Source organism: Rhinolophus ferrumequinum, chromosome 8 (assembly GCF_004115265.2).
Source record: "Rhinolophus ferrumequinum isolate MPI-CBG mRhiFer1 chromosome 8, mRhiFer1_v1.p, whole genome shotgun sequence".
Lineage (NCBI taxonomy): Eukaryota > Metazoa > Chordata > Mammalia > Chiroptera > Rhinolophidae > Rhinolophus > Rhinolophus ferrumequinum.
This window is the reverse complement of record NC_046291.1, coordinates 6,268,693-6,292,128: the sequence shown is the minus strand read 5'-3', so window position 1 is coordinate 6,292,128 and position 23,436 is coordinate 6,268,693. Positions and strand designations below refer to the sequence as shown.

The 23,436-nt window shown below is 58.2% G+C and overlaps 1 protein-coding gene across 2 annotated transcripts; it reads right to left on the bottom strand.

Annotated features, from left to right (window-relative positions):
• Nucleotides 1-1,924: 1,924 nt before the first annotated feature.
• Nucleotides 1,925-10,383, bottom strand: ECEL1 (endothelin converting enzyme like 1). Of its 2 annotated transcripts, XM_033112287.1 has the most exons (18): nucleotides 10,254-10,383; nucleotides 8,401-9,291; nucleotides 7,774-7,842; nucleotides 7,568-7,678; nucleotides 7,398-7,490; nucleotides 7,104-7,228; nucleotides 6,220-6,442; nucleotides 5,627-5,725; nucleotides 5,331-5,405; nucleotides 5,029-5,132; nucleotides 4,667-4,725; nucleotides 4,542-4,593; nucleotides 3,958-4,025; nucleotides 3,634-3,758; nucleotides 3,274-3,339; nucleotides 2,779-2,874; nucleotides 2,520-2,596; nucleotides 1,925-2,362 (listed from the first exon to the last, which is right to left on the bottom strand). In XM_033112287.1, the coding sequence occupies exons 2-18, from the start codon at nucleotides 9,187-9,189 to the stop codon at nucleotides 2,263-2,265; spliced, it is 2,331 nt and encodes a 776-aa protein (XP_032968178.1). In that variant the 5' UTR covers nucleotides 9,190-9,291; nucleotides 10,254-10,383; the 3' UTR covers nucleotides 1,925-2,262. The 2 variants fall into 2 exon arrangements, with proteins under 2 accessions (XP_032968178.1, XP_032968179.1); XM_033112288.1 differs by lacking the exon at nucleotides 7,774-7,842 and having other exon boundaries at nucleotides 1,937-2,362.
• Between the last annotated feature and the right edge of the window lie 13,053 nt (nucleotides 10,384-23,436).

Genomic DNA, 23,436 nt, shown 5'->3' with positions numbered 1-23,436 from the left:
CACGTTGCGAGTTGACGCTGAGTGTCTAGCATGGACACCCGATGCTTGAGAACTTAGCAGCCAAGACGTGTCCCTCAGCTGACATATGAGTGTGACCTTGGAAAAGGCTGGTAACCCCCCTAAGGTTTCCCACCTGCTCAAGGGGCTTTCCCTGTTGCTGTCTCCGCCTCACTGAGGTGCAGTGAGGATGGCCTTAGGGTCCATGTGGAAAAGCAGTCTGGGAACCAGTGGATGACACACAATGTCACACCTCAGTCCTGCTGGGCGGCACCATGGCTCTGAGTTCTGTAGCCATGTCTGAGTGTCATGGGCTCTAAGCATCAGGACTCCGTCCTTGGGATATCCTTGTGTGGGGACAGAGCCAGGAGTGCAGTTTCCAGGCTCTCGGCCTCACGTGGAAAGGTCCTGGCTCAGGTAGTAAATGACCATCAACTGTGATTGGCTGGCCGTCAGCTGTAACCAGTGAGCCATTGGCCACTAATATAACTGCCGTGGCTACACTAGCAGCAAATGGAGGCTAGCAAGGAGATGGTGGCTGAGCGAGCAAGCACGGATTGCAGTTAGCACAGTGGAGTGCAGCTAGCAAGTGAGGTTGGTTGGCAGAGACAAGCGGCCGGCGGGTTGCGGATCGTGTGGCTCCTACTTCCTGTGTCTCGCCCGGCTGCCAGCGAGACTATAGTGGTGTGACTCCCTATCTATGGCTCCGTGGGTGTTCCTTTTTGGCCTCGCCATGTCCTGCGTTCTATGTGGGGAGGGGGAGCTGAGTCCCTGCATGGCACCCTGCGTGACACCTTGGCTTTGCTCCCTCTGACCTGCTGGTCTCCCTCCATTCTCCCCAAAGGAGCGAGAGGACCTCCAAAGCCCTGGGGAGCAGCATCATTGCCACTGAGCCCTGCGGGGATCTGTCAGGCTGAGGGGTCTCTGGTGGTCTCATGGCCTGTAGGACCACAACCCTACCAGGACGGGGGGTGCTCCCCAGCCACACACTGGGCATCAGGCCCCCACTGGCAACTGTGGCTCTTGGGGCTTCCTGGGCTCCGGCTCAGGACGAGCCTCCAGGCCGGGAACCTCGTGTCCTCTCCCAAGACCCCAGGGCCCGCCTTCCCCCATACACCCATTCCCCAGTGGGCCCCTCAGCTGGGCACAATGGAAGAGGGGGAGTATCCAGGCGTCATCGTACTTCCCATGGTAGAGCAGAAGTGACCCTGTCAGGCCTCTGGCGGCTCACCCCACAAGCCCTCAGCCCCAAGGCCAACCCTAAGCCGGCAGGGAGACAGGAGGGATGGGTCTTGGGTAGAACTGGGGAACTTGGGAGCCCAGAGTGGGGGCAAGCGGACTGGGCCTGGGGAGCCTAGGCCAGAGGGTCAGTGTGGGGCCTGGGGTGTGGAGGGTCCCAGAATCAGGCCCCATCCAGGTGGGTGGCCGGTTGAGGCAGGCAGAGGACTGTGGGCAGTGACATATATGCATCCAGGTGGGCAGTGACATATATGTGCCTCGCCAGGGGAAAGGGGCTTTGAGGGGAAGTCGGGGTTCCCCAAGACCAGGGATCACTGACTGGCGGAGGGACCCAGCAGAAACTCCTCCTGGGAGGACGGTGAGGCACCACCCTGGACTCTCAGGGCACGTGCGTCCAGCATCACACTGGAGTGCAGGTCAATGGGTTGGATGTTTGGGCACTCCCAAGGCTGGTCTGGGGCACCCCCATAATTGGGTAGGAGTCTAGCAGGACTTGGGGGGAGGGAGGAATGGGTGGCTGGTGGGAAAGACAGAAGATCCTGGGGAGGCAAAACAGAGGCAGCCTAGCCAAAGCCACCAGGAGGGGACAAGGTCTCTAGTGTCCCAGTGGTGCTAAGGACCTGGGCTTCCCCCCAGAGGGGTCCCTCCAGCCCCACCTGTTCTGGGGGCCCCTGAAAAGGCCGAGGTGACAGTACAGCAGTTTTATTGACCAGACATAGCAGCAAGAACACAGCGAAGGTGGGGTCTGGACAGTTCAGCCTTGCCAGGGGGTGTGGCTCCCTAGATCCAAGTCTGGGGAACCCCAGCATCTCTCCCCCATGCCCTCCTGGAGCCCAACCTCATCCCTGCTCTGGACTCCCCCTCAAATGAGGGACAGTGGCGGGGGGAGGGGGCAGGTCCTGGAGGAGCTGGGAAGGTGGGTGGCGCCCAGAACGACTGCCGGGTCCATGCCTGCCCTAGTGGCTGGCAGGAGGCGATTCGTGCAGGGTGGTGGGGGCGTGCGGGCAGACGGGCGAGCGACCAGGCTCACCACACAGAACACTTGTGGGCAGGGTTCATGGGCGAGTCTTTGGGGCAATGGAAAGCCCGACCAAACTCCTCAAACTGGGACACACTGCCCAGAACCCTGGGATGGGAAGAGAGACCACAAAGTGGGGGTCCCAGCATACCCCAGCTGTGCCTTCCCACCCACACATGCTCCCACCCAGACACAAGGAGGGGGTGAGACCCAGGCAGGCAGGTGGGCATACCTGTAGTGCTCAGGTGCGTGCAGGTGGGCATACCTGTAGTGCTCAGGTGCGTGCTTGTCAGTCAGCACTTGCAGGTAGATGGACTGTGACCGCCGCTTGATGCACCAGTTCTGGGCCCAGGATGGGAGTGCAGGGGAGGAGAGTAGGAGATGAGGCAGGTGTCCCCTGCCCAAGACCTGCAACAACCACCCCCACACACACAAAACCCCCAGCACACTAGGCTTTAACGCCCCCATCAGAACCCACCGGGCCATTACCCCTCCCCTACCCCCATGGCCCCCGCCAGGCCCACCTGGGCGAAGGCAATGAAGAAGAGTTGGTTGTGTGTGTACTTGAGCCGGTGCAGTGGGTGCTCTGGGCCATGCTCCCGCACCCACTTCTGATAGGCCTGGGGGTGCAGAGCGTAGAGCTAGAGCTGTGGTGCCCACAGTGGAGCGACCTGACTCTAATCTACCCAGTCAACCCCTCCCTGCCCCAGCTCTGCACACATCCACTCCACTGAGCCCCCGGCTCCCTGCCTTCCACCCTCTCCAAGCTGTGCTCCCTCCCAGGAAGGCTAACTCTAGGGAGGTGCCACCCCCTCCAGGCAGCCCTCCCTCCTCTCCAGAATGCAGGAACTGGGAGTCCCTCCTTTTCCAGGGGACCTCGTGCCTGGCACAGGCCCCTTCTCCTAGGCCAGAGGGCAGCAGGATGGGGAGAGGAAGGGGTGCCTACGTCTCTGGTGGAGTCCCCATCAGCCCCCACCCTTCCCCCAGTAGGGATGGAAAGCCAGGCAGGGGCTGCTCACATAGTAGGCCAGCTTGAGGCCGCCCATGTCTGCGATGTTCTCACCAAGTGTGTGCTTCCCATTTACCTGCCGAGAGGGAAGAGTTTGGGGTGGGGGTGCTGCACGGGGCCTACTGCCCTCCCCCAGGCTTTGCCGCCCTGGGCCTCTGCCCCACCAGTACCCCGTCCTTTCCCAAGGGTTTGGGTGAGACTCCAATCCCTTTGTCCCTGTGGCCCTTGTGAGTCTGTGAGCTCGTTCATAGCCATGTGAGTGTGCATGCAACCCTGGGCGTGTGTGCAGGGACACGCCTGTGCGTGTGGCTGTGCCTGCACCTGGTCTGTGCCCAGCCCGGCCTCGGACTGGGGGGTCAGGGCGTCTCACCCGCTGGTTGTAGACAGTAAAGTTGTCATAGAGGCGGACGATGCACTCGGCCTTCTGCAGGAAGCGGCTGTAGGAGGCCTCTGTCCACCAGTGCAGCAGGTTTCCTGAGCGGTCATACTGGCCCCCTGTGGGCAGTGGCGGCATGAGCTGAGACCGACCCTCATCCCCAGAGCCTGGGCTGGGCATCGAGTCCCTCCACCCCCCACCAGACAACAAGGACAGAGAGCTCCTGTGGGGCCTCAGTCAGCCCGTCACCACCCTATCCCCCTACTGCCTGCCCTCCCCTCCCCCACCCCCAGCAGGCCACCCGCCCCCAGGCCTCACCCCAGTCGTCGTAGCCGTGGGTCAGCTCATGCCCGATGATGGTGCCAATGCCCCCGTAGTTCAGAGACCTGGGCCCACAGCAGCAGCATCAGGTACCACCCGCCCTGAGAGCCCTGTGCAGCTGCCCAGGCCCCAGCAGGCCCTGGCCAGGCGACGAGGTGGCCCAGGGAGGCCCTAAGGCTGTCTGCATGTCCCGGGGGAATCCTGCCTCAGCTTCCTCATGGGAAATGTAAAGGGGCCATGATATCTGCGCAGCTGCCTTTTAGGAAATAACATCTAACAGAGCTGAGGTGGGGGTAGGAACAGGGTTGGAGGGAAACTGAGGCACCCCACATGGGATTTGGCCTTTTTCCTCATCACTAGGGTTGCTCCACTTTTAAAGCACCTCATGAAACCTCAAACCAGGTAAGGGGGGGACTCGAGACATTTAAAAGAAAATAAAAAACCCTACACAATTCCCTAAACAACCAAGGATGAAGGGACCCAGGGCCTGGAGGTGTCATGGCCCCTGGGCCCAGCCCACATAGGGAGCAGTCTGAGCAGCCCCCACCCACCCTGCAGACAAGGCCAGGTTCTGTACTCACTGTGGAAAGTCAGGGTCATATAGCGTGGGCTGCAGGATACCAGCCGGGAAAACTACAGGGAAGGTGCGGTCAGCAGAAGACCTGCTCACCTCCAGACCCCTCCCCTGTCCAGACAAGTCCCTTACCCATCTGGTTCTTGTTGGGTAGATAGTAGGCATTAAGGGCCTGTGGGGGGAGCAGCCACCTGTGGAGAAAGTCTGGGGTCAGTGGGGGGGGCGGGGAACGCCCACACTCCCTTCCCCACAAACCCCACCTCCTAGCCTCCTTCTTGAAAGCTGCTCTGGTGGCCCAGCCTGCAGCCGTGGCCTGGGCCTCCCCCAGGCTGAGCCCCAACCCTGACAGCCTCCACCCATGGCCTGCGTAGGTCGTGTGTCCCCCCGCTCCAGCATGGCATGAGGCAGTCTGCCCACCAGCTTTCAGGTTTTGGTGAGGTACCCTCTCCCATGACACCCCCTTACCACCCCCCAGCTCTATTCCAGACACCCACGTAGACTTGTCCACCTCCTGCCGGATCTTCTTGACTGAGAGCTGGATGCTGAAGCGGATGCTGTTTAAGATGTTTTTGAAGTAGGTCTTCTCGTGGACCTCAAACTGCACAGGGGATGGGCAGCGCTCAGCGGCAGGCCAAGGGCAGGGCCAGACCAGGGCCATGCAGGCCGCATGCTCCCCAAGGTCCATCAGCCGAGGGCTGTGGTTCCTTCTCTGTGGTGGTGGTGGGCTCCCCAGGGGTCTTGGCCAGAGGCCTGGCGAAACCCAGGCTGGGCAGGAACAGGCGGGGGGCAGGCCCACCTCATACTCCTTGTCCACGGCCTCGGGTTTGAGCAGGAAGTCTGGGTAGCCCACCATCACCATCATATACTGGAGCTGCAGTCAAGAGGGCAGTGAGAGTGGGCCATGGCCTCGGGAGACAGCCCCCCACCCACCAAGGGAGAAAGCTCTAGCTCCAGCCTGGGGGAGGGGGCGCTCAGGCTGGGTGATGCCAACTCCACAAGAGGCATCTCTGTCTCTTGTTATCCCAGCGCCTGGCATGCAGTAGGTGCTCAGTAAGTGTGGAACCAACAAATGGGAACAGGGTCCCACTTCACCTTGGCTCGCGCAGCCGCCTTGGTCTCGGCGTCCATCCAGTCCAGCTCCTCCAGGCGCTGGCCCAAGATATACTTGATGTCTTCCACCAGCTGCTGCACCTGCCGGTCAGGGCTCAGGGTTCAAGACTTTTAGCTCTGGGCCCTCAGAACCTGACACGAGGGGTCCCCCTAATCATTCAAGCACCAGTTCCTAAGATCAGGACTTGGTGCTGAGCACCAAGGACCAAGGGGAGCCCTTGGAGGTAGGGATCCAGGCCCTGAACCCCTGACAGAAAGCTCAGTATGGAAAGTGGCAAACTGCCCCGGCAGCAATCATATATTCTTAAGGCCATGCCCACTGAGCATGGCAGAGAAGGGTGGGTAGCAACTTGGTAGGTAGGACCTGGTGGCTGGCAGACTAGGTAGGCTTCCTGGGGGAGGAGGCCTGGTGAAAGCAGCCTGGAGTGTCAGACAGGGGAGAGCCCTAAGCTGAGCCTGCTACCCCTGGCGGCAGGGGGATGTATGGGGCTCCCCATCCTCAGACCAAGGCCATGTGAGGATTCCATGCCCAGCTCAGCACCTGCACCCCACCCCCAAGCCCAAGGCAGCCTGACCTTGGCCTTGCTGGCAGCCGAGAAGTGTTCATGTACAAAGAGGGCACCAAGCGCCATGCCAAAGTGGCGGTTGGCCTGGCCCAGGCAGACACGGGCCAGCTCCTGTGGCTTGTCGCTGCCCTCCATCTCGCGTGCCAGCTCATGCAGCGCCTCTCGAAATGGTGGTGACAGGTGCTCACTCAGGCCCACCACCACACGCCACACCAGGTAGTTGTGCAGGATCCTGAGGGCCAGGTGAAGCAGCTGGGTGTCCAGACAGGCTCATACGTATGTGCCACCCGAGGGCACCACCTGCCCCACCCCATACCCCCAAGCCTGAGGTTGGACCCCACAAGAGTGAGGGTCATTCCAGGCCCACAGAGGCAGAACCTGGAGTGGCCCGAGCCCTAGTCAGGCAGGACACACCTCTGGACACACCACCAAGCAGCACACCTGATGCTGATGGGTCGCGGGCCAGCATTGTTTTCTGATTTGCCTTGGGTGGGAGAGAGGGCACTTCCAGTGACTGTCTGCCTCAGAGCTGGCCTTGAGAGCCTCTGCTCCTCCCCAAGGTGGGCAGATGAGGGATGCTTCCCCCAAGGTGTCCCTGGGGTGGAGGAGCTGCGGCCACACGTGCCCTTTCTGACATCCAGACCCACTCAAGCCTCAGTATCCCCAGATGAGGAGACTGCAGCTCAGGAAGCTCACAGCCCTGCTCGGGGTCCCACAGAGTAGGTGGGAGAGCCACGTCTGAACCTAGGGATCAGGACTCTGACTCCAGAGCTCCTCACTTGCCTCCCTAGTGTGGCTCCTGGACAGAGGTAGAGGTGGGAATTCAGAGCTCACCAAGCAGCTAGGTCTGGGGCACAGCGGAGGGGCTTCGTGTGGGTGACTGACAGCTGTACCTGCGGGGTGTGGAGCGGATGAGCTGGGACACCTGCTGCATGTAGTCTGTGGCCAGCAGCACCACCTCCTCATCCTCTGAGAAGTCCTCCTGGAAGATCTGGTCCAGCAGCCACTTCCACCGAAGCTGTGGGGCCATGGATGGGGACAGTGGGGCTGGGTGTAGCAGGGACCACAGGAGCGAGGGAGGGGGTCAGGGAGAGGCAACAAGAGGACATGGGAGTCCTGGGGAGCGGATGACCCAGGAGTTCCGGGATCAGCACCTCCCCCACCAGGGCCAGGCAGCAGGCACTCACGTGGGGGGTGATCTTCTGGAGCTGTCCCAGTGTCACCTTGTTGTACATGGAGCTGACATCTCGCCGGAGGTCATCATACTCTGACACTGTGATCTGGGGTGGAGACCAGAGTTGACCCAGCCCTGCCCAGTGGTCCCCTCCCCTCATGCCATGGCAGGTCCCCTGCTCACGTTGGCCAGCTGCTGCTCCAGCTGCAGGATCTCCTGGGCCTTCTGCTCCACCGCGTCGGCACCCAGGAGGCTAAGCAGGCGCTCCATGAACACCCGGTATGCCGCCAGGATCTGCAGCAAGACAAGAGTGGGGTCAGTGCTAGGCCCTGGTCCGTCCCTCCTGCAGCCCCAGGCCTTCCCTGCAACCCCACCCCATATTCCCACACCTTCTCGCTCTCCTCATCCTGAGCTAAGTACAGGGTCCTCTCTGGCAGGGTGAGCCCATCCTGGTCAATCTACAGAGAGAGGTGGGAGTCAGAGATCAGAGGTCAACAACCCAGGTTCAGGTAAACAGCCTGAAATCCCATTCAAATGCCCAAACAAAGGACGTGCAAGATCTCCTTTGTCAGTCCCGGAGCACAAAGACACTAGCCCCTCCTTCTATCCAGGCCTAGCGTGGGGATGACAGGGGGTCTCCCCGTGCCCCCCATCCTTCCTCCTGTAAGCCTTCACTTTCCCCATTTGTGAGGGGCACTCACGGGGCCTCACTGGCAGTTGGGGCCCCAGCATTCCGGCCTGCCCCAGCTCCACAGGGCTCAAGGGTACACACACCTCCCTCCGTGCTCTCACCGCCCGCCAGAGGGCTGGGAAATTGCAGCTCCCGCGGCTCCGCTAAACACCGCAATTACTCGAGGGAAATTACTTGCGCCCTCCTCCTGCGCTCTGCCAGCGCAGGCTCCCCCCTCTCCTCTCCTCCCCTTCTGCACCAGTCGCCGGGATGCCGGGGCTGTGCGCCCCCAGGTCCCTGGCTGCCGGCGGGGTGCCGGGAGTGGGGGTGGGAGACACACACTCACGCGGATGACGTAGCGTGAAGAGTTCCTGTCGTCCAGGCTGACGGTGAGCGAGAAGAGCGCGGCGGCACTGTACACGCCCTGCGCCTTGTACAGCAGCCGGTTGAGGTCCCAGCGCGCCGCGGCTCCGGGGCGCTCCGCAGCGCCGCCGCCCAGGTCCCAGCCCCCACAGTCCTCGATGACCTCGAGCATAGGCCTCGGGCCGAGCCTCTCTATCTCACGCATATCGAGGCACGAACGGAAGAAGGCGCGCACCTTGCGCTGGGCTGCGCCTCCGGGCCCACCCCGGGGCCGCGCAAGCAGGCGCCGCAGACGCTCCTCGTTTTGCTCGCCAATGGCCGCGATGGTGCCATAGGTGAGCTTGTCGTCGGGGATGGCGTGGCGCCGCAGCCAGCCACCGCACGCGAAGGAATAGAAGTCTTGGCAAGGGTCTATGCTGGCATCCAGGTTGGCGGCCAGGAAGCGGGCGGCGCGCGCGAAGGCCTTGCGTTCAGGGCAGCCCTCGGAGCAGGCGCCGCCGCCCGCCGCGCCCGGGCCCAGGTACTTGAGCGCCAGCATGGCAGCCAGGATGGCGCAGAGGCCGGCGGCAAACACCAGCCCCGACAGCAGGCACACCTCGCGCCGGTTCCAGCGTGGTAGCCCGGCCCGGGCCCCGGTGGCGCTGCGTCCAGCGCCCAGCGGAAAGCCAGGGGGCAGCGAGGCCCCGCGCGCGCCCCCAGTGCCGCACCGGCTCACGTATTTGACCTCCTGGAACTCGTCGTAGTGCGCTGTCATCGAATACGGGGCCTCCATGACGCCGCTGGCACCGCCGCGCGGTCCTTCGCGATCTCAGCTACAGGATGCTGCCGGCCGCTGGCCCCCTGACGGGATTCCGCATTGTCCCCCGGAACGCAGCTGCAGGAAGGGTAGATGCAGGCTCAGAGAGGTACTGGGGCCCGACGAGGCCCACGAACACGAAGAGGGATGCAGGCCAGAGGCTGGAGGCGACCTCAAGTCCCCAACAGCGAGCAGGCCTGAGGCCTGGCCTCCCTGCGCCACTGGGAGAATGAGGGAAGGGGAAGGCTCAGAGTGGCCACCACCTCCCGCAAGCACAGCGGCATCTTTTAACCTGACCCCTTTTTCCCTGCACACCTATGTCCGCAGCAGATTTGGGAGGCCCCCTGATAGAAAGCAAGGAGCACCCGGCACAGGGCCTGGCACATAACAGGCCTTAATTAAAGGCTGTTTCTCTTCCCTTTGCCTTTCTTGTCCACGACCTGCTTCAGCCAAGGCCAGGTGGGGGAGAAGAAAAGCGGAGGCTGGAGGAAGGAGGTGCGGTTAGGGGCACGCCTATGCGGACCCCGAAGCCGCCTTCAACGCCCCCGCACTGGAACTAGACGCTCAAGAAAGGGCTGAAGAACCAAACTTTGACCTCTTGGATATCAGCAGGGCCACCCCCGGTCCCGACTCCTGTTCAATAGCTAGAATGCCCATGAGTCCCTTTCCCAAGTGATACGCGCCGTCCAGCCCAGGATGAGGGGGAGACCCCCGACGGCCCTAAAAAAAACTGGACCCAGTACCGTCCCCTGCCCTTGGCTACTCGGCTTCAACAGGTTCTCCCTGGAACCCAAACTTGGGCGAAGTTTCCCCCCTGGTGCGGAGGGAGCCGGCCCTGCGCGCCCAGCGCTCTGGGCGCTGAGCCTCCCGCGCCGCGCCGCACAGTCCGCGGAGCCGGCGAGCCAAGCCCCGGAGTCGCAGCCGGAGCCGGAGCCGGAGCTGCGAGGACGCAGACAAAGCCTAGAGGCTCGGTGCGGCGGCGGAGGTGGCTGCGATGGTAGCCGCGGCAGCAGAGGACTCAGTACTCGGGTGCCACTTACCCGGCAGCGGCGCACCCGGGCGGAGCAGGAACAGATCCGGTCGAGCTCGAGCCGGAGCCGGAGCCGGAGCCGGAGCCGGAGCCGGAGCGGGGCGGGCGGCCGCTGTCCGTGCGCCCGCCGCCTCCACTGCCGCCTCGCCGCGCCGCGCCGCCCGCCGGCCCCGAGGGAGGGGGCGCGCGGGCTGCTCCACCCTCCTCCGCTCGCCCCCCGCGCCCCCTCCTTCTTCCTGCCTCCATCCCGGCTACCTGTCAGCTCGGTGGCAGCTCGGGGCGGGGACGGTGGCTTCGGGGACACGCTCCCGAGGGTCGCACCAGCTCCGGGCTCGGGGATTCCAGGTCCAGCAGCGTCCCGGGAAGAGTGAGGGCGCCTGCTATTCCGGGGAAGGGATCCCCTCCAATCCCATGCCCTCACGGGGGGCTCCCTAGCAGCCCGCTGAAAAGGGGCTCAGGCTGGAAGTGAGGAGGCGCGTGGGCCGTCCCAGCAGAACCCATAGGCCTGGGGCACTGCCCAAGGAGGACTCCCAGAAAAGCTGCAGGATGTGCCTGTACCCCCTGGCATAGCGCCGGGCACAGAGCAGACTTCAATAAGGGCTCTTCCTGGTCCTCGCCTTCAGCCCCTGCTCTCCCCAGCCCTCCCCGGAGGACGTCTGGGGTTTTGGTTGGCCAGGCACCCCTCACCCAACCCCTGGTGGAGGGAGAGGTCCTGGAGGCGGCTGCAGGAAGGGGGCCTCAGGGCTCAGACTGCACCCCTTCCCCAAAGCTTAACTGGCCTGGGCACTGCTCAGAGAGGAAGAAAAGGACTCGACAGTAATAAAAGAGCCCTCCTGCTGGAGACAGAGAGGGAGGGAGCCTGCCTGCCCTACCCAGCAGCCCGAGTCCTCACGAAGGTCCTGGGATGTGGACCCGTGGGAGAACAGGCTTGGCGTGGGGGCACTCTGCATTTATCCACTCACTACCTTCTTCCCCTACAACTTGCTTTTTCATGTGGGACCTCCCTCCCACTGCTCCCAGCTGCTAAGGCAGGGCACATGTCTGCCTGGCTCACCAGAGTACCCACTGGCCCATGTGGGACACAGGAAACTTGGGGCTTCTTGGATTAATGCTACTGTTTCTAGAGTCTCTACTTTCTCTGCCCTGCCCTGCCCACACCCTCTGCTTCTGGTATCCCTAGCAGGAGACCCCACAAAGCACCAGCACACCCAGGACTGCCGATTCCAGCCTGCAGGACTGGCCTAAACAATATCTGACAGCTCAAGGCTGTCGTGGAGCCCCATCTGGTAAAAACCATGATAAGACAGGGACTCAAAGGACCCATTGCCCTGTTCTCTCCCTGGGGCTGCTCATCAGTCCAGCCACTGGGCCCCTGGCCCAATGTGGCCATCTCCGCCCCCATTCTACCCATCCGGAATCTGTCCACTTGTCCATCTCTAAGCCATCCTTTGGCTACTCTTTGCTTCCACCTCTGGCCATCTCAGGGACCTCCTCTACCCCCTTGCGTTCTTCTTGGGTCTGATTAATTCTACCGAGAAGAGGTGGAATTATGTAAAATGTGGTGATTCCATAAAGAGGGAGGGGAGGGCAGGGCGGTGGCAAAGTGGCTCTTTGTGCTTTTAATCTGCATTTTTCCCTCAACGTTTTGTCTCCAGGAGGATAATTTTCCAGCCTTTTTCAGGCCCTGATTGGTATCATTTCTCCCGCAATGACAGCTTTTATTTTCCCTGAAATGAATGCCGTGAAATTTCCAAGAAATATAAAAATGGGTATTGTCTCAGAGAGCGGACTCTTTCGACAGAAAGACGAAAAGGCAAACGTGCTTCCTCAGGGACCCTGTGGTCCCAGCCACTGGGGGGTGGGGGGCCCAGGCCCTCAGCTCCTCCTTCCTCCCAGGTCAGCCTCTAAACCTCCTTCTGGCCATCCCTCTCCCAGACTCAGCTGCCATTGCCACCTCCCAGTTCCCAGCCAGGCCACCCTGCCTCCAGGCCTTGCTCCAGCTCCCCGGCTCTGTACAGCACCTCATCCCCCACACCCAGTCCCTGAGGCTCCCAGCCCAGCCCCAGTCCTGAGCTCAGCAGCTCCCCCGTGTTGACTGGGGATTGGGCCCATGACCACTCGGTCCTAGCGGCCCTATACGCCCACCAATAAGAGTGCTCAGGCCCTGCTTCCACTGCTTCTCAGAATGGGAAGCTGAGCAAAGGTGAGTGGAGCCCCCTCACTCTCTTTTGGAGGCTTCCAGCGCTCTTCCACCACCCTCCATTGTCAAGGTGACCCCCTGAGGAGCAAGAGAATGACAGGATACAGCAACAGCGGCCAGCCAAGCCCAGCCAAGCCCTGAGTGAGGCCACAGTGTGCCCAGCCTGGGGGATGGGGCAGCAGGAGTGAGGGAACATCTGCCAGGGCTGCCTTGGAGAGAGGAGGCCTGGGGTGCAACGAACAGAGGGTAGAGATTCTGGTCAGCTCCGGAGCCCCTCACCTGTACCCCTTCCCTGACCATGCCCCAGACCCCAGCTCACCCCTGCTGGGATCTGGGTTCTGGGGAAGGGGTGCAAGCATAACCCCCACTCACCGGGAACAGCAGCCCTCACACTATTAATGAGCTATCACCAAATAAGGTGCTAAAGTCTTTGCTCCACAGGGGGGCTGCCAATCTGGAGCCAGGCTTGACACAGGCTGGAGCCCAGCGGTGATAAGATGTGTTTCTGTGCATCTCTGGCCTGCACATATTGGCGGGGGACAGACTGGGCCCCCATCCCCTTGCTGCTTGAGCCCCTCAGGAGCTGAACCCCTAGCCCTGGGGGAGATGCCCCCCACCCCCCACTCCTCACTACCGGCAGTTCTGCGGTATCTTCTGTGCCCTGAAAAACATCCTTCCAACCAGCTCCCTGTCTTCTGCCCGGCCTCCAAAGGCTCATCCCATCTATTATGCACAGCACAAAATGGATTTTTAATTTGAGAAATGAAATGACTCTCCCAGGTGGCCAGGGTGGCAGGGAGGGGGTGGGGAAGGCCAGAGCCATGAGGCAGCCACCATGGCGCTGATTCAGGCTCTTAGTGGAAATCTGGGTGCCCACAGCAGACCTGGGAGACTCCAAAGGCCCACATACGCCCCCATCCAGGCTGTGCCTTTATTCCACCCTGTTGCTATGACCAGAGCTGGTGAAGGGGTGCCTGTCAGTCCTGCCTGAGCAGTGGGGTCTGCTCCTGGCCAGGCAGGAGGCTGGGGGGGGCTGGACCCTGTGCTCTACTTACTTCAGATTCTTAGCTTCCAGGGCAGCCCTTCGGTTCCCTGACCTGGTCCATCTCCTCCCCAAACTTCCTGGCCCTCACTGGGCTGGGCTCAAGAGTCTTCCTATCAGACACCTAGCTGAGCTCCTCTGCTAGGTCCCAATGTCATGGGATTCCCACTGTGGCCTAGACGGCTGCGGGGCCTCCCCCCTGGGCTCCGGTTCCCAGCATGCCCTCCTCACCTCTCCTGATAGAACTCACACGCATAACATGGCCCACAAAGCCGTGGCCTCCCCCACGTCCTTCTCTGCTCTTCTCCCTTTGTCTCCCCACGTTCTACCTCTCTCTTCTTCTGGTCACTCTGATCTAGTTTCATTTCCCAGAACTTAGCTGGCTGTCACGCACCTCAGGGCCTTAGCACTTGTCGTTCTGGCTGCCTGGAGCACCCTTCTTCTATCAGCTCTTCCATTCGCTAATTGCCATTCATCCTTCTTGGGATGTCAGCCTCTCTGTCTGGTCCGGTGATGCCTCCCGGGCAGCAGACTTGCCTTCCCTGGGCCCCCAATAAACTTCCTGCATATTACTCTGCTGCATAGCACACAGCGTGGCACAGACAACACATCTGATAGACGTGGACCCATCTCACCCAGCTGTGGTCGGCTCACGGAAGCACCATGTGAAGTATCCCCCAGGGCCAGGCCTTGCCCCAGGCGCAGCACCCCCACCTACACACCTGCCCAGGCTCTCAGAGCTACACACACCTCTCCTTGGCTCTGGGACCCATCAGATGACAAAAGAGGGCCAGTCCTCCCCCCCTGCTCCCCTTTCTACTCTCCGACCCCTGGCAGCCTTGCATCCCCCCAGGGCACGGACTCCTCTGGAGTCACCTACCAACTTCTAGACCAGTTTTTTATTTCATACAAGAAATACATCAATACAATCCTGTTTGAAAAGACTTAAACTACAGCGGTGTATGTACAGGGCAGACGTCCCTCTCCAGACTTCCCCAAGGTAAGGTAAGGTGAGCTCTGTGCCCACTTTAGGTGAGCATCTAGGCCCATGCAGGCTCTTTATTTTTTTAAATAAGTGGGACACCATGAGAGGTGCATTTAGCGCCTTGTACCCACAGGTCTAGTCTACACCAGCGCTTCCCACACAGTGTCACTGTCCCGAATGAGGGGTACTTTGGTTGTCTTGACCACACCTGTCTGGTCTCCAAATCCTGAGGCCTTACTGGTGTCCTGACGCACTTCTCTCTCGACCCACCCTCACCCCACCTCTCCATCCCCTGGCGGCTGTGCCAGGCCATGGCCCCCGAGTCTGCTCTCTGGCCCCAGATCCCACCTGTACCTGTCCACACTAGAAGCTCGCCACACTCCAAACCCAGATCATCTTTCACTTTTTCTCCTCTTCCTCCTTCGGTATATATCAGGTCCTGGCTTCTGAGCCTTAGAAGTCTTCTTGCTTCTTCCCCTTCCTCCCCTCCGTCTTCTCTTAGCTCTGGCCCTTACTCCTCCCTTCCTTACTGGGGGAAGGGGGTCTCTTCCCCTTGCCCACCCAGGTGCTGCTGCATCCTGCCTATTCCCGCCCTGTACCCTCTGTGACCCCTGACCCCTCCTCTCGGCTTCTGAGAGGCTGCCTCGGTCTGGCCCCAGGCCCCTTTCCAGCCTCCTGGCTCACTCACCCAAGTGTATTCCTCTTCAAGGGTACTCCCTCACCTCTGTGCTTTTGTCCAAGCTGTCCCCTCTGCCTGAGTACCACGTCCCCACCCGTCCTGCCCTCCTTTAGCTCGGTGTCGAGCTCCCAGAATTTCCTGATAGTCCCCATGACTGCACAGGTCCCCTCCCAAGGGAGGCTGCCTAAGGGCCTCTCCCTGTGGGGAGAGATGTGTGCCCCTCGGAGCCCATCCTGGGGCTGCTCGGAGCACGGCCTGTGCTGAGTGGAGCAGGCCCCCACTCCAGTCTGGACGGGCCTCTCACCACGTGGGTGGACCCCCTATCAGGGTCACCATGGCCCATTGCAGGGGGCTTGGGATGGGCAGGGCCCAGAGAAGGCAGGGGGTCCTGAAGGGGCTTTTCCTTGTCTCACAGGGTCACTGGGAGGTCCCCTCCCCCAGCACTCCATCATCAATTCAAGTGATTGGAGCTTAAGGGGTCATTAGATAATTAAAGCTGAAGCCACTAATTGTCCCTTGTAGGAAAGCAAGCAGGGCTGCTGAGGGGAGGAGACAGAAGGGCTCAGAGGGACGTGGGGGGCCAGGAACAGGGCCCTGGCCTGGGTGGGGCCTCCTTCTAGACTGTTTTGCAGGGGAGTGTTGTCAGAGGGCCCTTAGAGTGGAGCTGTGGGATAGAGGACAACAGCACCAGATTTGGAGCGCCCATTCAACACTGCGTGTCACTGTGGACTTCCATGCCCACCTCTGCCTCCCGCCAGCCTGCCCCCAGGGGTGGGGCTTGGGGTGGTGGGTGGCAAGGAGCTCCCACAGATATCCTGCGAAGGTGGTGATAGGTCAGATTTGAAACAGGCAGCAGGAGACCAGGGACCCCAGCCCCAGGCTGGTCCCTGAGCAGCCTGACTGCTGAGTTTGCCCTTCACAGAGGAACCAGCAGCTGGTGCCAGCCTCACCTGGGGCTGTTCTTAGCCCGGTACCAAACTCCCCACTTCTGGCAGGATGTCCCAGGGCCTTCCATCAGAACTACCAAAGAAGGCTATTCGTTTTCTATGGCTGTGTAACACATCACCATAAACGTAGCAACTTAAAACAACACACATTTATTATCTCAGTTCCTGTAAGTAAGAAGTCTAGGTGCAGCATGGCTGGTTCTCTGCTCAGGGCCTCCCTGGGCTGAAGTCAGTGTCAGCTAGGGCTGGGCTCTCACCGGGGGCTCAGGCTCCTCTTCCAAGCTCATTGGTGGTGGCAGAGTTCAGCTCCCTCAGTTGTGGAATGAATGTGGCCATTCTTTGCTGGCCATCAACCCAGAGCTGCTCTCAGCTCCAGAGGCCGTCCACATCCTTGGCCTGTGGCTCCTCCATCTCCAAAGTCATGAACAGAAAATCTGCCCCAAATTGAATCCTTGTCATGCTTGGAGTCTGTCTTTCTCTCATCAACCAGCCAGAGAAACAGCTTTTAAAGAGTTCGAGTAATTAAGTCTGATACTCTCTCTATCTTCAGGTCACCTGATTTGGAATCTTAATTACATCTGCAAAATCCCTTCATAACAGTACCTAGATTTGTGTTTGATTGGATGACAGGGAGAGTCTATGCACACCAGGGTCCAGCATCTTAGAATTCTGACTGCCACAGAGGACATGGGCCGAAGAGCAAAGGCTATGCTGAGAATACTAGTAGCTGACTTCTGGGCCAGGTCAGGAGCTTTAAGTGCTAAGCTGTCTCATTTAATCCTCACAACAACTCTAGGAGTACGTCCTGCTACTATCCTCATTTTACAGAGGCAGCAACTGAGGCCCTGAGAGGTTAAGTGACTTTCACAAAGTCACACAGCTGGGAAGTGGCCAAGCTGGGATTCTAGGATAACACAAGATCTGACCCAGCATTACTGTATGTTCTTGGGAAACTTGTGGAACCTCTCTGGGCCTCTATGCTGAGGCCCATTCCCCCTGCACAGGTAGGCCAGGGCCCATGTTAGAGGATCAGTAGGCTCTGGCCTGGCCCATCCACAGCCAGTAGGCATGAGTGGTGCCCGATTGACACCTATGGCACCCAATGAGATGAGGTGGGACTGGAGTCCCTGATGTCAGGCATCTAATTGTAGCCATTCTGGCCTCCCTGGCACTGAGGCTGGGAGGCTTATGGTTACCAGGGGGCCTCTGACACAGCCACAGGAGCTCCGAGATTAATGGCCAGGAGACTGTGCCTCACCTGGGCCCCTTAGAGAACCAAATAGGGGCTTTCAGACCTTTGCCGGGGTGGGGGAGTGTGGGGACAGAGCCAGGAGTGCAGTTTCCAGGCTCTCAGCCTCACGTGGAAAGGTGCTGGTTCAGGTAGTAAACGGCCATCAACTGTGATTGGATGGTCATCAGCTGTGGCTAGTTGGCCGTCAGCTGTAACCAGTGACCCATTGGCCACTAATATAACTGCCGTGGCTACACTAGCAGAAAAATGGGGGCTACCAAGAAGATGGTAGCTGAGCTAGCAGATGGCGGAGTGTGGATTGCGGATTGCAGAGAGGCGGATTGCAGCTAGCAAGTGGGGAGTCGGTGGGTTGGCAGAAAAGCGGACAGCAGGTCGCACATCGTGTGAATCCAGCCTCCAGTGAGAACCATAGTGGTATGACTCCCCTACCTATGGCTCCGTGGGTGTTCCTTTTTGGCCTCACCATATCCTGTGTTCTTGTGTGGGGAGTGGGAGCTGAGACCCCGCAGGACGCCCCGCGCGTGACTAATGGCGCAGCAAGCAGGGTCTCCCGCACGACAGGGGGGGTTGGAGGGGCATGTGTGTTCGTGGGGTGCCTCTGCCACCTGTAAGCTCTGGCTCTCCAAACTCAGCTGAGCAGACTCCTGTCAGCTCTGGAGGGAGAGGGGACCACAGAGGTGGCAGTGGCCGCCTGCTCCCCCCCATGAGAAATGCTGTCAGTCAGCCAGCACCCCCATCACAGTCGGCAGCCCGTCCCCCTCCCCCAAGCTTGAGCTGCCTCCCTCAGTAATGGGGCTTAATCATAACATACATTAGCGAGGGCCTGCGGCCTGCAATTATCACTTCAATCAGCCACCCACCTCCCCCACCCTCAGGCCACCTGTGGGGACATTCCACCCCACCCTTCTTGGCCCCCTCCCCAAATGCAGCACAGGTGCCCCAGGCTGTGCATATGGACAGAGAAGTGACCCCTGGCAGCAGGGGCCTGGGGCGGGGGCGGCCAGTGGACAGAGAGCTACAGCTCAGGGTTACAGGCAATTATTGTAAAAGCCTGTTGGAAACAGCGCAGCTTTCCCAGCACAGCGGGCTCGTCCTGAGGGCTGCACTGCCCCAGTCTGCTTGCATACACGACTGTTCATACGTGCTAGCCACACACTCACACGGGATGTGCGCATTCCAGGGCACACACGGACCCCGGTGAGATGGCTACTGGCTGTCTCTGAGGTGAGGACACACAGGGAGTCTCCACCTGCGCCACCAGCCCTCACTCACTGGGCGGTGTTCCCTACACAGCCCTTTGCGCCCCTTGGCCCAGCCCCAGCACAGACCGCCTCATATCCTTTGTCTCCTGAATCCCAGACCTGGGGCACAGGGAGTCTGAGCTGAACTGGAGGACTCCCTCAGAGCTGATAGGGACTGGAAAAAAAAGGGGAGAAGGCAGACCTGGCAGGGGGAGTGGAGGAGGGGCCGCTGTTGTGCTGTGATTCTCTCTAATTGCTGTTTTGCTGAGAGGTAATTAAAATCCCTTTTTATTTCACACGTCAGAGCCCTTGCCAGCCTGTGGAGAGGGCTCAGGGGGAGGCGGGGAGGAGGGGGCCTCAGAGGGCAGGGCTGCCTGGCACAGGGAGGGGACAGGCAGGTGGGGCAGTGAGCCCAGCGTGCCAGCCCAGCCCACCTGCCAGGAGGCCCAGTCCCTGGCTCAGTCCGTGAGCACCCGGCGTCTTGCCCTGGCCACGATCTGAGCAGTCCATCGGAGCCCACAAAGGCCCTAAGAATGAAGTCAGTGACATCTCCGAGTGCCTCCTACATGCCAGGCATTTTCCTGAGCTCCCGACTTATGGGATTGTTGCAAAAATAAGTACTGTCAGGTAGATGCCATTATCACTCCAGGTGTTGGGACAGTGATAAAGCTGAGAATCAGAGAGACTGCGAAACAGCCAAGATCCCAAGCTTGTCAATGGTGGAACTGGATTTGAACTGGTCTGGCCCCAAACTCAGAAGCACTGTGTCAACCTGCCCACTCCAGGCCACATGTGTGCCCTCCTGCAGAGCCTGCCAGGATCCCACAGCCCTCTTGGGACCCCTGCCCAAGGCTTGTGCACCAATGCCATGCCTGCCACTCTGGCCTGCATGGTCACTTGCTGACAGGTTCCTTGGGGCAGGAGACCTGGGGCTCGCCCTGTCCATTGGGACCTGTGGATACTCCCTAGAGGCCTGGGTGGGACTAAGAGGCCATGGATAGACCAGAGCCTGGATTAATGCCCAGCCAGGGTCAGGCGGAAAGGAGCAAGGCGCCTGCCTTCTCCTGGGCTGGCTGGGGGGGCTGGGCTTCCAGCAGCTGGGCCTTGCTGGGTGGGCAGGTGAAAGCACCTGAGTTTTCTCTGCCTGTTCTGTCCTTTCCTTTGGGCCAGGAGTTGTATCATCCCATTCTTTTCATCATCCTCATCTCCACTGCCATCATCACCAACGCCCACCATTGTCACCACAACCATCATCACCTTCTCTATCATCATTTTCTCCAAATTTGCCACTACCATCACCATCATCACCATCATTATATTAATTTTCATCAGCCATGATCACCACCACCATCATCACCGTCACAATTATCATCATCACCAGCATTTTACCAACTGTCACCATTATTTTCGCCAAATTCATCATCGTCTCCATCCACCATCATCACCATCACCATCAGCATCGTCACAGTTGTGACCATGTCTTTCTCAATCATCATCATCATTTTCACCTAAATCACCACCACCTCCACCACCACCACCACCACCACGGCCATCAAGGCTCATACTGTACCAGGCCCGTTCCAGGACAATGGACGTTTTATCTCACTGAATCCTCACAATACCTAAGAAGGAGGTGCCAGAATTATCCTCCATTTTACAGGTGGGGAAACCAAGACTTACAGTGAAGTTGCTTGTCCAAAGTCGTAGAGTCAGGAAGTAGCAGAGGCAGGACGTGAACCTAAACTGCCTGATACAAGAGCCCAAAGTCATAACCACTACACGTCATCACCTCTCAGTCAAGGAGCCTGGAGAGTTGAGCCTGGAGAGGACCAGGGGAAAAGGGAGACCCTTGGTCTACCCAGGATTTAGCCATCAGAGGCATCCCCTCATCCATGCCCAGCTTCCTGAGGACCCAGCCGCAGTTGGCCACCTGATTGCCCTGCTGGGGGCAGTCCTGCCCCAAGCTTCCCCTCTGGCTGAACTACGCCAGCGCTGGAGGTCGGAGAATGGTCAATAAAGCTATTATGACTCGAGAAGCTGGATTCTAGTTTTGTCTCCAGCCCAACAGAGGCCAGACTGCCCCACCTCCCCCAGCATCCCCTCATTGTCTGGGCCATGGCTGGCTCTGGGGACTCATTCACCTCTTGTGGATAGTAGCCAAGCTGGGGATGGACAGTCATGCCCGTGGGGGGAGCCGCGAGGGGGCCACTCGAGTGCAGGGCAGACAGCAGCCCATTGGGGCCCGTGGTGATGTCTGGGACACAGGACTAGATTGTGGCCAAGAGAGAAGAGTCCTCCCAGCCCGCCAGCCTCCCTCTCTTCAGCCCAGGGTGTTGAACTTGTATTGCTCTTTCGAAGCCAAGAGTGCAGCCATATCTTCCGGGACCAGCCAGGCACCTGCCACCCTGCCTGAGGTCTGACGGGAGCAGGAGATGTGGGTAGGGGACTGCAGAGGGACAACCAGAAGGATGCTGAGGCCCATTAGCAGGTGCCTCAGCCTCTCAAGGGCAGGTATGTGACCCCTGTGTCCGTGAAGCTCAGGGCGCAGGCATCTATCTATATATAAGTAGATCCAGAAAGAGAGGGAGGGAGGCAAGAGGCAAGGATTGCCGGCCAAGTGTGCGAGCTGGGCAGGGCCTCCCTGGGTCTGAAGGAATGGGGTAGGGATGGTCTCAGCTGCCTGCAGCAGCTGGGGTTGGGGACAGGGAAGGCTCTTTTCATTGTGCGTCCCCAGTGCACAGTGCTGGCAGGACTCAATATTTATGGAATAAAAGAATGAATGAAAACATTTTCAGGATTAAAACTGCCCCCTATAGCCAGGGATTCTATGACAAAGGAGGCACAACTAGACAACGGGGTAAAGACAGTCTCTTCAATAAATAGTATTGGGAAAACTGGATAAGCACATGCAAAAAAAATGAAACTGGAATACCTTCTTACACCAGATACAAAAATAAACTCAAAATGGAGTAAAGACTTAAACATGAGACCCGAAACCATAAAACTCCTAGAAGAAAACACAGGCAATAAACTCTCTGACATTGCTGTTAGTAATATTTTTTCTGATATATCTCCTCAGGCGAGGGAAACAAAAGAAAAAAATAAACAGATGGGACTACATCAAACTAAAAAGTTTTTGCACAGCAAAGGAAACCATAAAAAAAAAAGACAACCTACTGGATGGGAGAAAATATTCGCAAATGATACATCTGTTAAGGAGTCAATATCCAAAATTTATAAAGAACTCATGCAACTCAGCACTAAGAAAACTAACAATCCAACTGAAAAATGGGCAGAGGACATGAAGAGACATTTTTCCAAAGAAAACATACACATAGGAAAAGATTCAGAACGTCACTAATCATCAGAGACATGCAAATTAAAACCACAATGAGCTATCACCTCACATCTGTCAGAACGGCCATCATCAGTAAATTAACAAACAAGTGTTGGGGAGAGTGTGGAGATAAGGGAACCCTCCTGCACTATTGTAGGATTGCAAATTGTTGCAGCCACTATGGAAAACAGTATGGAGGTTCCTCAAAAAAATTAAAAATATAACTACCATATGAGCCAGCAATGCCACTTCTGGGTATTTATCCGAAGAAATCCAAAACACTAATTAAAAAAACATATATGCACCCCTATGTTCATTGCAGCATTATTTTCAATAGCCAAGATGTGGAAGCAACCTAAGCGCCCATCAATTAGACAAATAGATAAAGAAGATATATGTGGGGACAGAGCCAGGAGTGCAGTTTCCAGGCTCTCGGCCTCACGTGGAAAGGTGCTGGCTCGGGTAGTAGATGGCCATCAGCTGTTGTTACCGGTTAGCCATTAGCCACTAATATAACTGCTGTGGCTAAGCTAGCAAGCACGGATTGTGGATTGCGGATTGCAGAGAGGTGGACTGCAGTTAGCAAGTGAGGTTGGTTGGCAGAGAAGTGGACGGCAGGTTGAGGATAGTGTGGCTCCTGCTTCCTGTGTCGCCAACCTAGCCGCCAGCGAGAATATAGCAGTATGACTCCCCTATCTATAGCTCCGTGGGTGTTCCTTTTTGGCCTCACCAGGTCCTGTGTTCTTATGTGAGAAGCGGGACCAGAGACCCTGTATGACAATATACAGTGGAGTATTTATACAACGGAGTATTTATACAATGGAGTATTTATACAATGGAGTATTATTCAGCCATAAAAAAGAATGAAATCTTACCACTTGGGACAACATGTCTGGACCTAGAGGGTATTATGCTAACTGAAATAAGTCAGATAGAGAAAGACAAATACCATATGATCTCACTTATATGTGGAATATAGAGAACAAAATAAACAAACAAAACAGAAACAGACTCAGATACAGAGAACAAACTGATGGTTGCCAGATGGGAGGGGGGTTGGGGGGTGGATGAAAAAGGTGAAGGGATTAAGAAGTATAGATTGGTAGTTATGAAAATAGTCACAGGGATGTCAAGTAGGGAATATAGTCAATACTATTATAACTGTATGGTGTCAGGTGGGTACTAGACTAATTACTGTAAATTATATAAATGTCTAACTACTATGCTGTACACCTGAAACTAATATAAAATAATATTGAATGTTAACTGTAATTGGAAAAAAACCCAAAAAAACTGTCCCCTAATAGGACACCAGCAGTGAGGTAGCTCCCTATCATTGGAGCAAAAGGATCAAAACCTTGGGCTCTGGAGTCATACTAATCTGGATTAAATCCCAATGCCACCAATTCTTAGCTGTAAACAGGTCTCTTTAAGCCTCAGTTTCCTCATCCAAAGATGGGGACAATGCTGTCTATTTGAGATGATGTGCAGGTGGGCAGGGAAGAGCCTG

What these genes read in the sequence shown, in the direction of transcription:
- ECEL1 (XM_033112287.1), bottom strand. Translation starts at nt 9,189, where the DNA reads ATGGAGGCCCCGTATTCGATGACAGCGCACTACGACGAGTTCCAGGAG. An exon ending in TGGAGCAGCAGCTGGCCAAC is followed by an intron (nt 7,491 to 7,567) that starts GTGAGCAGGGGA and finishes TCTCCACCCCAG; the next exon opens with ATCACAGTGTCAGAGTATGA. An exon ending in ACCCAACAAGAACCAGATGG is followed by an intron (nt 4,594 to 4,666) that starts GTAAGGGACTTG and finishes CCTTCCCTGTAG; the next exon opens with TTTTCCCGGCTGGTATCCTG.